Source organism: Schistocerca gregaria, chromosome 3, assembly GCF_023897955.1.
Source record: "Schistocerca gregaria isolate iqSchGreg1 chromosome 3, iqSchGreg1.2, whole genome shotgun sequence".
Taxonomy (NCBI): domain Eukaryota; kingdom Metazoa; phylum Arthropoda; class Insecta; order Orthoptera; family Acrididae; genus Schistocerca; species Schistocerca gregaria.
This window is the reverse complement of record NC_064922.1, coordinates 929,333,447-929,345,747: the sequence shown is the minus strand read 5'-3', so window position 1 is coordinate 929,345,747 and position 12,301 is coordinate 929,333,447. Positions and strand designations below refer to the sequence as shown.

The window sequence follows — 12,301 nt, the reverse complement described above, 5'->3', positions numbered from 1 at the left end:
ACACATAAACTGCAACAAATGAATGCAACAGTTTCACAGTCGCACAGTTTTCCCTGTGCTCCGTGAAAACATATATTTTTAACGTTTTCAAGTTTTTCCGTGTGTAGACCGCCAAATCTTGCATATGTCCAAGCAAATCTGAACATGTCCTGTAATTTTGGAGAGCAAAGTTGATTATGTGTGAGTGCCTGAACTTTGATAGTTGTCTGATAATAAAAAATAAAACTTTTCACTCGAGGGAGGACTTGAACCAAGGACCCCTCGTTCCGCATCTGATCACGCCACCCACAGAACCACGGCGCTCCTGAGCTCACATTATCCTTGATATTGCCTATCTTGCGCATGGACTACTCAGTTTGTATATTTCGCTTATTTTTTTCATAGTTTCACACAACTTCTTCGTGTTTTCTCTATTGATCTGTGTTCAGTTTTTCAAGGCCAATCCACTGCGCCAACTTATAACTAAATCTGACTGGGGTGCGATGGGGAGGTTCCCTTGTAAGTCTAGGGGACTGATGACCTCAAATTTCAAGTCCCACATTGCTTTGAGCCATTTGAACAACAATATTTCAAACACAATATAATATTCCAAAGGAGTCAGTCTCAAGCTTTTCACCAATTCGAACGGACAAGTAACGTGGCCTGGGTGTTAGCAGATATGTATCCAGGGCGGTAGGCGTCGGTAGGGGGGGGGGCGGATGGAAGGAGTCCGCGACTCTAAAATCGCCATTTTGATACAAATAAGTCTGTCAGTTTCGACACGCCATAGTATTGTCCCGCTGCAATCATCGGGACGTTTAGGGGAATCACAGGAAATCACTTCTAGAAGAGGAACGGTGAGGGGATCTGGGGGATAGGGGGGGGGGGGGGAGTGTTTCCTTTTGGACTTCCTTGTGGGTGGTTTCGTGGCTGGTGATCAAGTGGGAAATGTTGGTCCCCGGCCAGCTGCAGTTACCCGGACAACTGGAAACGTTCCCAGCTTTTAGATTTCTTTAGCAACACCCAAGGAAATCCGTCTGAAGAATTACAGCAGAGACGGTTTGAAGTGTTCCAGAACGCATAAAGTTCCGAGAAATAGTCCGCACATGTTTCCATTAAAAATCCAAAGTGACCGGGTGATACCAGCGTGCGCTATATCACAAAAGATTTGATGCTGGCTGCATCTGGTTCACAAGTAAAGCACACTCTTTCAACTGAATGTTCTCGTGATTAAACAGAACATCTAGAGGTTCCGAAAAAATCCCATTTGAGTGAAGCGAAACCACAGCTTTCATCCTAAGTTACTGTTCGACCTACGGTATGCAGTAGAGGCATAAAATAAATGTAAATGTCGTGTGACTAGGGCCTCCCGTCGGGTACACCGTTCGCCGGGTGCAAGTCTTTCGATTTGACGCCACTTCGGCGACTTGCGCGTCGATGAGAATGAAATGATGGTTATTAGGATATCACAACACTCAGTCCCTCAGCGGAGAAAACCTCCGACCCAGCCGGGGATCGAACCCGGTCTCTTAGGATTGACATTCTGTCGCGCTGACCACTCAGCTACCGGGGTCGGACAGTAGAGGCATTATCGGTCCTTTTTTTCATGCGAGAATTGGTGTCAAGTGAATGGTACGTTGCAATTTGCCCAATTGTCGCCAAACAGCAAGCGCTGGATGATGGACCATGTACCGAGTGATTCACTTTCTTGATGTATCCTTCGAAATCCCGAAATTACGCGTGTAGTCGTGGTCTGGTCTCTATATTCACCCAATGTGATTCCTTGCCACTACTTTTTTTGTGCGGCACTTTGAAAAACAGTGTCTATCGCAACTGTCCCGCCACGCTGGACGAGCTTGCACAGTTAATCTTTGTGGCAAGTGAATCTATTTCTCTAGAGACAATATAAGATGAAATGACGAATTTCATTGCTCATTTGTAACACCTTTGTACTGCGAGTGGTAGACGTTCTCAAAAGGCTGTGATGTGACGGCAAGGTGTGTCTGCAGAGGACGGGTTTCTTTATGCACGATCGAGCGAGGTGGCGCAGTGGTTACCACACTGGACTCGCATTCGGGAGGACGACGGTTCAATCCCATCTCCAGCCATCCTGATTTAGGTTTTCCGTGATTTCCCTAAATCGTTTCAGGCAAACGCCGGGATGGTTCCTTTGAAAGGGCACGGCCGCTTTCCTTCCCAATCCTTCCCTAACCCGAGCTTGTGCTCCGTCTCTAATGACCTCGTTTTCGATGGGACGTTAAACACTAACCACCATCACCATCTTTATGCACGCTGATACGAGCTGTATAGCGCCGCAGCAACGTTTGTAACAACTGTTTCGAAACTTCCTTTTAAAGTTCTTACAAGTTTCACAATAAACATACCGTTTGTTGCATTCGTCTGGCGATCTTTATTTTCGTGTTATTTAATTTTAAAATGAGGGAGTGCTTTCTTCGACACCCTAGATAAACTTTCAGTACTACGAGTATGGTAAGTATCAAGTTCATAGTAGTTTGATGTGAGATAGGTCACAGTCTTCACGTAATTAGTAAACATGATAGATTCCGGTTACAGTTATCGAAATATATTTTATATTTTCTTTTTCAAGAATGCACTTCGAGTGCTATTCGTCTTCAGGCAGAAATCTGAAACTCCAATTGCCATAAAAACTCCGCCGGCAGCGGTGGCCGTGCGGTTCTAGGCACTTCAGTCCGGAACCGCGTGACTGCTACGGTCGCAGGTTCGAATCCTGCCTCGGGCATGGATGTGTGTGATGTCCTTAGGTTAGTGAGATTTAAGTAGTTCTAAGTTCTAGGGGACTAATGACCTTAGATGTTGAGTCCCATAGAGCTCAGAGCCATTTGAACCATAAAAACTCCAAGCGAGTAAGAACGGTGTCTAAGTCATACAATACACAAGCAAACGTAAAACGACGACAGGGACATACTGTATTTTCTCCCGTTCGTATGGTCCCAATTTTCAGTGCGATAACAAATACAGTAGACAGGCATAAAGGAGGGAAATAGCTATAATAAAAAATTAATAATTTTTGAGATTTGTAAGCGGAAACGAACATTCCTAATTTCCAGATTACCATTTTTTTTTTTACAGTCATATAAGCGGACACTCACATTAGGTGGATGTTGTGAACGAATGGGTCCAACGGAGCCATTCACAAAATTGAACGGAAGGACCGAGGAACCACTTACAACGTAAAAGGTTCGAGATGAACTCGAGTCTGTTAAAACAAACGGCGAGATCAGAGGACTTGAAACGCTCGCAGGAGATCAGTCGCAACTGTTGCTAGACGAGTCTCCTGCGGAATCTAATTGCTCTGGCATCCGTGACTCGACGCTTTTCACCGGCGGTGCCGGCATGTTCTTTGCGTGGTATTTCCTCTACAGGGTAACAAGCGAGTAACTCGACTAGTAAAAAGAAAAGGCAAAATTAAAGGTCACCGCAACAATCGCCAACTTCCAGGTATTACACAGACGCCCGAGACATTTTCTTCTTGCGCCATCACTATATATGTTCAGTTCCTACGCAGTTTGCTTAGGCAAAACTATCACATAGCGTAGAGAACCACGATCATGTTTCGATTTGTGCTGACCCGATGATACACACTTGAAAACTTCGGTTATGCATAAATGATAATAGTAAATATTCCTAGGACTACTGAGGATATTAGTAAAGTTTTCAGTATGAGGCTCCAAGTGGACCAGCTGCAGAGAATGTTCACACCTATCTACATGTCCATACACTATCTACACGTGTCTACATTAAGATCACTTCAAATTCAGTTTCCAGTCCTCGTGACCAGTCTGTGCTTCATAAGAAAAGAAGTGTCGATGAGACGCTAGGCTCCACTCTAATTTTCCTGCTTCTCTCCTGTCTCGAATCACCCTTGGCGAATGTTAGGATGAATCGTTGAACAAGAACATTGAGTATTCCTTCCCGTAGCCTTACATAGCTGGGATAGGCTTTTGGTACAGAGGAGGCACAACTCTTAAATGGTCACTCATTTCTTCCTCAAATGTTCCTTAAGCACTTGACACTCTGCACGACGATGTTGGTCGACTCTGTACTTGGGTTCTATGAACTCAAATTCAACGAATGCTGTGAAGAATACCACTGTTGTACTACAAGCAGAGGAACTAAGCTGTGTGTGTGTGTGTGTGTGTGTGTGTGTGTGTGTGTTTGGATGGATTGGTGGGCTGGTTAAGACGCTCTACTGCGAGGATGCTTTTTTCATTAATTGGCTTTCCGGAGGTGCCCATACAGCCGTCTCAACAGTATAAGATGCGACAGTGTGTTTTGACGATTCCGAAGGTTCGTTGGGGCCGAGCTGCATCCTGGTACGAAGCTGCAGAGGCTTAGACTTGTCATGTGACACCATGCAAGCGATTTTCGTGTCAGTTGTGACGGCACGAAGATAAGGACAACACAACACCCAGTCATCGAACGGAGAAAATCTCCGACTCTTTAGGGAAACAGCGAGGATAGTAACATTTTGTTAAAATAGTCCTAGTCAATTGTAATGAAGACTTGTAAAAGTCAAAACGCGTAGAATGCACATTCAGCTACAGCGCTACTCATTCACACACATGCACGCACACTAAAATTGTGAAAATAATGAAAATAGTCGGAAACCTGGATAGAATAACAAGGAGGAAGCTGAAGTATCCAGGGAAAAGACTGGCTTGCTAACAACTTAAGAAACCCGGATGAACCAAACAAACTGATAACATGATTAAAATTTCTCCATAATAATGTAAGGAAGGATCGTACATTTTACGTCATCTTTACTCACATCATACTCTTTGTTTCTTTGTCTTCTAAAATGAATAGTATGTCAGCAAGTAGACAAGCCTTCTGAATACGGAGCATAGTCTCTCGCCGGCACTCCAACACAGCAGTGACAAAAACGTTGAACAAGTATTCGAGTTCATACCACTTTCTGACCGTCATAGTTTTTGAATTTTCCAAAACCCATTACTGATGGATGCTGGAATGGGTCATTCAGGGAAAGTAACACAACCTAGAGCACATTAAAAGTAAAAATAAATAAAAAATAAAAAAACAACCAGAATAAAATTAAAATAATTTCTTAAATAGAGGCGGAAAGAAAAATGCGGAAATGTTTTCTTGGCGAAGTCCACAACTGATATCTCCCATTACTTATTAAAATAGTGAGCTAGTGTAAAACAGAAAAGAAGCTAAAGTGAGGATTGAATGCATGATCACAATTTCCACACCAAATCGTTATACAACTTTATGTTTCGTGTACTGTAGTCGTTGCTGACTGACTGAAAAACAATACACTTTAATAATAATACTGAGGTTGTAGCTAAGTGAAAAAGAAATTCTCACGTAAGTGCCAGAGCCATTGTACGGAGTGGGAAGCTCTGAGCAGCTTAGGAGGGAGTGGCAAGAATGGTTAGGAAGGGCCGTTGTGAAACTTTGGTTATTTTCAGCACAGTCGTGTTTCGGATCATTTATTTTTTTACCTGGCCTATTTCAGATTTCGGTTTTCATTTTGAGCTGAATCATCATGAACTGGGGAAAGGGCAGAGAAGAACTGCGTATGTAGGAATTAATTACCGGCTACAGTATTTGACATACAACCAGTCAAAGCCTCCTGTAGCCCTTGGTGGTAACCGGAGCAATGGGGCACCCTTTATTTCTGAGACAATACGTCCTATGCAAAATATGAACTCTTAGTGGAAATGAGCGTTTGGCGTCATTGGCCGGGAGGCCCCTTACGGGGCAAGTCCGGCCGCCTTGGCGGAGGTCTCATTACATTTGACGCCAGATTGGGCGACCTGCGCGCCCGATGGGGATGAAATGGTGATAAAGACAACACCCAGTCCCTGAGCGGAGAAAATCCCCGACGCAGCCGGGAATCGAACCCGGGCCCCTTAGGACGGCAGTCCGTCACGCTGACCATTCAGCTATTTTTTTTTAATCTCATTTTTCTCGTTTCATCTGCTCGGGGCGGACGTCACAAGACACCCGTCTCAATTCGTCGTCGATTCATTAACTCAGTTTTTTTTCTTTTTACTACAGAGGGCAGCTAACCCTCTGAACACGCCGGTAATATCAGGGGGGGGGGGGGGGACAACTTATAGTGTGCGTGTGTATGTGTTCGTTTGGGTGTGAGAATATACACTGAGGGGACGAAAGTCATGGGATAGCGATATGCACATGGCGGTAGTATCGCGTACACAAAGTGTAAAAGGGCACTGCATTGACAAGCTGTCATTTGTACTCAGTTGATCCATTTGAAAAAATGTTTCCGACGTGATTATGGTCGCACGACAGGAATTAAAAGATTTTGATCCCGGGTGGTAGTTGGAGCTAGACGCATGGGACATTCAATTTCCGAAAACGTAAGGGAATTCAATATTCCGAGATCCACAGTGTCAATAGTGTGTCGAGACTACTTAATTTCACGCATTACCTCTCACCACGAACAACGCAGTAGCCAACGGCATTCACTTAACGACCGAGAGCAGCGGCGTCTGGCAGTATTGTCAGTGCCAACAGACAAGCAACACTGCGTGAAATTACCACAGAAATCGATGTGCGGTGTATGGCGAACGTATCCGTTACGACAGTGTGGCGAAATTTGGCGTTAATGGGCTGTGGCAGCAGACGACCGACGCGAGTGTTTTTGTTAACAGCACGACATCGCCTGCAGCGTCTCTCCTGGACTCGTGACCGTACTGGTTGGACCCTAGACAAGTGCAAAACGGTGTCCTGGTCAGATGAGTCACCACTCCAGTTGGCGTGGTTCGAGTGCGACGCAGAGTCCACGGAGCCATGGAACCAAGCTGTGCAGGCTGGTGGTGGCTCCATCATGCTGTTGGCTGTGTTTACATGGAATGGACTTTGTCCTCTGGTGCAACTTAACCGATCATTGAGTAGAATTGTTTATGTTGCAGCCATTTATGGTGTTCAAGTTCCAAAACAACGATGGAAATTTTATGGATAACAGTGCACCATGTCACTGGGCCACAATTGCTCGCGATTGGTTTGAAGAACACCGCGGACAATTTGAGCGAACTATTTGGGCACCCAGATCGCCCTCCATTAACCCCACTGAACTTTTATGGCTCATAATCGAGAGGTCAGTTCGTGCACAAAGTCTTGCAATCCCATGACTTTCTGTAACCCCAGAGTAGTGTGTGAAGCGTTTTTGTATAGCTTATCGAGACGAACAGTTTTAACATGACATGTAGGTCTACATTCAACTTGTGTGCATTTTAAGAGAAATGCAAAACAGCTAAACTGAACACAAGACGCTATAGCCTGATCGTATTCTTCGTATTCAAAAACAGCGTTGGGTGGGTGGGTGGAAGTGGGGGGGGGGGGGGGGGGGGTGTAAAAGAAAGGAAAGGAGATTAGTGTTTGAAGTTCTGGCCAAGGCGCAGTCATTAGCGACGGCTCCGTCTATGTTGTAAATTGAGACTGAAAGATGAGTACGTGACACACCTGCTTGGATAAGCGAGCTAGGGGACAGCCGCCCAAAGGTCGCCCTCGTGGTGGTATTTGGTACCGAAATCGTTAGTCATTAAACAAAATAGAAGTGCGACTATAGATTGAAGCAAATAATTTTTTTGAAGACTGGAACGTCTGCCAGAGGAGGCGAGGCCTCATTGTTTACATAAGCATACCATCTCAGAAATGCTGCCAAATAGACGTGTGGAGGTACTTCAGTAGGTCGGACTGAGCAATTCCCTAATTCCTTTTTTTGACAATGCTAAACAGAGCAACTATTTACTACTTAAATCATAGGACATTTTGCGCAGACGGTTTTCACCTATGCACATTTACATGGTTACTTATATGTGCACCTTCTTTCCAGTTTCTGCCAGTAAAAAGTTAATTAACGTAGTGTCACCTGGGTGTAATGGATGAGACGAACGAACAGACCGTCTTTGGTTACCATCGCCTTGCGCGTTATCTGCGCAGAAGAAAATTAAAACAACTCAGCAGACTTACATAAGCATCGCCCAAGGCAGTTTTCTAAGTAGACACAGGGCATCTAATGGAGTTTCAACAGTGGAATGGTCCACTGGAATATGTTCCCAGACCGAACTACAGACAGTGGTACATTCAGACTCTCCGCCTTTAGCACATGATTTAGAGATAAGCGTGATATACCGAAATATTCTTTCAGCATTAAGTTGTCTCGACGTCTTAATCTTATGGTGGAGTGCATTTTGTAATACGAAAGCTAAAAACAATGTCATTTCAGTCTATAAACGCTGTGAAGCTTAGAGAAAATGATCTGATAATTAGTACATCTGATGTGTGCACTTCAGGAACACGATCAAAACTATGCTTTTCATTCTCTCAGCCTGAGTTATTACTCTACGTTCAGAAAGATCAATGGATCGTACTGCTGATAAACCAAGAGAGGTTCCTCAACATTTAAGGCACTGGACTCATGTATTTGGAAGACACGGGATTCGGATCCCTTTGCACTCATTCAGGTTAATGCTTTCGATGATGCCCCAGATAATTTCGGGAGAATACTTGGCTGTTTCCATTCAAAAAGAGACAGACAATGAAATTTACATGTGTTTATGTCCCCCTTGTGAAGAGGGTCGTTTGCTGCCAGTATGGTGGCACAGTAATCCATCGTATTCGGAAGGTGCCACATTGAATTACAGTTCCGCCCCTAATTGTAATTTTATTTTCTCACTGTATTCTCTAAATTTCCTTCTTCCATCACTTTTAGTTCCACGTGGCGTTAATGAAATGGAGTGAAAACGTACCAGAATGTTACAGGCGGGTGGGGGGTATGTCGAAAGTATTTATGGATGATCGATTGTGTGTACATAATTTATTTGTTTGGAGTGTAGCCATGTATGGAAGTGAAACATGGACGATAACTAGTTTGGACAAGAAGAGAATAGAAGCTTTCGAAATGTGGTGCTACAGAAGAATACTGAAGATAAGGTGGATAGATCACGTAACTAATGAGGAGGTATTTAATAGGATTGGGGAGAAGAGAAGTTTGTGGCACAACTTGACTAGAAGAAGGGATCGGTTGGTAGGACATGTTTTGAGGCATCAAGGGATCACAAATTTAGCATTGGAGGGCAGTGTGGAGGGTAAAAATCGTAGAGGGAGACCGAGAGATGAGTACACTAAGCAGATTCAGAAGGATGTAGGTTGCAGTAGGTACTGGGAGATGAAGCAGCTTGCACAGGATAGAGTAGCATGGAGAGCTGCATCAAACCAGTCTCAGGACTGAAGACAACAACAACAATTATTTCATTCGTTCAGTGTTGTTTTTGACGGTGATTCAGCTGTATTAGATAGGGATCGATATGACCAAGAAAGAAATTAGATTTGCGCGGTTTTCGCTGTTGGAAATGGTTGCGTTAGATCCACAATTATTCAACAGTAGAGCTGTAGCAGCAGGGGTACGGGGTGTCTGTGTTTAGATCTCTCGTGTCCCGCCGTCCCTGTTGGTTCTTAACGGCGTAGTCCACGTGGACAGAGGACTCAGCTCCCATACGGAGCCCCTGATCGACACGTTGCCAGCCACTCCTACCTACATCGGTCTCGTGCAACAGGTGCCAACCAGCTCAGGGATTTCCAGCGATCGTTCCAGCTTTCGTGAGCAATGATATTTCTGATTGAGCCAGCCCAACATACTTGAAGTCTAGTAGTAGCTTCTATCTCCCGACTATCTTCGCAACTCCACGGCTGCTCTGCTTTCTAATACAGCCTAATGAACTGCCTCCGGCGCAATTTTTTTCTAATCTGTATTCTGTAGACTATAATTCACTAGTCCTAAGGCCACTTGAAGCTGGGCGATGAGTGTAATTGCTGTAGCTTCAGAGAAGGCGGCGAAAATACTTCCTCAGAAAGCATCAGCAGAGTTGCATAAGGTGGCGTTTTTTCTGTCCTACATTTTAATGTGAACAACATAGTTTGTCAACAAGATGAAAAAGGCACTATCTCCTGATGTTTGACTTATATTCAAGAGAAGCTGCCTCGAGATTAAGGATTTCAGTTTTTCCCCTGTTATCACTGTAGAGGAATGTTGGGATGCTTCCTCTCAAAGGCAGGTGTTTCTCCGTCCTCGTCAACTCTAATAGCCCCGCGCCTTAATGAGCTTAATGACGACGGGACGGTTAATTACCACGAAGAGAAGTTTTTGACAAGAGAGAGAGAGTGCGCCACGCTATTACGTAAGTGCTCAGCGTGGAACTCTCGTACGATTGTAAACATTTCGATGTTTGTTGTCTGTTGTCTTGTGATCGATCAGGTCGTCGATAGTAACATTGTTCATAAAAGTTAGGTCATGCACAAGGTAGAACCACTGAATTCACCACCAAACAACTCGCAAAATTAAGAAAATGCGTATCTTTGTGATCTGGGTACGATTCGTGTGATTATTCCTCAAAATGCAATAATTTTGCGTCGGTATTGTTTCATTATTTCGGTAAATATGTTTGCTGGTCTTAATGTCCATTTTATGCAGTACAGCCGCGTCAGGTGCCCGACCTTGCAGACCTGGAATGTGGCCTCGGCATGTCACCAACTGCCCGTCCCACCCGTCGAGATATTTGAAGGAATGATGCAACAGGTGCACGGACTGAGACAAGCGTTGTGACCGGCGCGGAGCAGCGTGCGATCCGAAAGAAACGGCGTTAGTTTCACGATTCTCCTCCTCTCTCAGTTCCCTCCTCCGCTCCGACAACCAGCTCCTGTGTGTACCGCGTTCGAGGTGTCCGTATTGCGTCTCTAACTAGCACCAAGAAGCAAGATGGCGCGCGCCCGTCGTGACCTCCTTTCTCTCCAGTCGGGCAGCCTTGACGGGAGCGACAAAACGACGACATCGACAACGCAGCAAGCCGCCACGAGGTACGCCCTCCGAGAGATCCTTCCACAACATGCACGCGACTGCTGATGTTTTTTTTCCTCGAAAACAGTAAATCACTGTGCCACTTGCTGGCCCAGCTGAGACGAAAGTGGAACGTGGTTGCTCGTTTGACATGTCGCTCTATGCCTGTGGTCAGTGCACCTCAACCTCTTCGAACTGAATCGCTTTGCGACAGCAAACACAAAAAAAAACAAAAAGTGGGCAGATTGGCACCTTATTGATAACTGTACTGCTGTATCACTGTAGCTGCAAAGAAGAACTGCGCATCTGAAGAATTTCTGCTGAAATCGGCAAAAGATACAAGCAGAGAAAGAGCAATAATGACAGCAACAACACTGCCGCATTCAAATAGCGCGGGCAGCTCTAACTGACTCGTGCTTTTCGAAATGCCCACAGCAAGTATGTCGGCGGAGATGTGCCACCTGAAATAGGGATAATCAAGTGTTCAAGCAGTCAGCAACGCGACAATGCACCGACGTGGAAGAGCGCCGAGTGCCGCTACGATGACGCAGAACCTCCAGGGCAGTCACCTGTCCTCAGGGTAAACAAGAAGCACAATAGGCCATAAAATAAACTCACCGGCTCCCGCAGGGCGTCGAAGTACATGAGGTCGCACATGGTGGCTGCAGGCCGTGTGTGTGTGTTGTGTCTGTGCTCAAGCTGCGTGGCTCTTCTGTCTGCCACTTTCCTGCGACTGCTACCCGCCGCTGCGGCCGCCGAGACACGGTACGTAGCGTTCGGGCGCACTCGGGTGCGCTCGGCAGAGTTCGGCGCCGGCTCGCTCCCGACCTCGTCTTGCCTTGCTCCTGCTATATTGGCCGTTCTGGGAATAGAACGGCGGACGATTAATAAATCGGCGACGCCTGGCAGAAACTGCGGCGATCGAAACGAAAACAAACGACTGTCATCCGCTGGATGTTTACAAGAGGGGTGGCTAGGCATTACTGACGATGTAAGACGTGCTGCAGGGTTGGAAAAAGGCGGATTAAGTTATAAAAGAAGGGCATTGATCCTATCGTCTAGAGCCTGAAACTGATATAATGACACAAGTGTCTGATTTCAAAGGGTACTCATTAAGGTTTAACTAGTTTACCTGTGCAAATAATTCGCTCTATCTTGATCAATCGTCTACAGGTGATATAGCATTGGAGTAATAACTAAATGCGACTTTTTATTAATAAAATGTATGATATTTTAATAAAATATTAATAAATATTAGTCTCACTGTAAAAAATCACCAGTATGTACAATATTGTTAACTGTAAGACATATGAAAAGCAGGTACTGTCTTTGTGAGATTAATTTAATTCTTTTCTAATCTTTATTTTACAAAACTTCTTTGAAAAGAACATTAGCACTTGTAATAAGACCATCGTTTACTTTTTGGTTGTACGTGTCTTTAGAACAAAAATAATT

General features: G+C 44.9%; 1 protein-coding gene across 1 annotated transcript in view; it reads right to left on the bottom strand.

The window, feature by feature from the left end:
- Window positions 1–11,729, bottom strand: part of LOC126355814 (DNA-binding protein D-ETS-4) — a 144,775-nt gene extending 133,046 nt beyond the window's left edge. The window contains exon 1 of the mRNA XM_050006255.1: window positions 11,465–11,729. Coding sequence (XP_049862212.1) covers window positions 11,465–11,503 — 39 coding nt within the window. The 5' untranslated portion in view covers window positions 11,504–11,729. The remainder of the gene's footprint in view (window positions 1–11,464) is intronic.
- Between the last annotated feature and the right edge of the window lie 572 nt (window positions 11,730–12,301).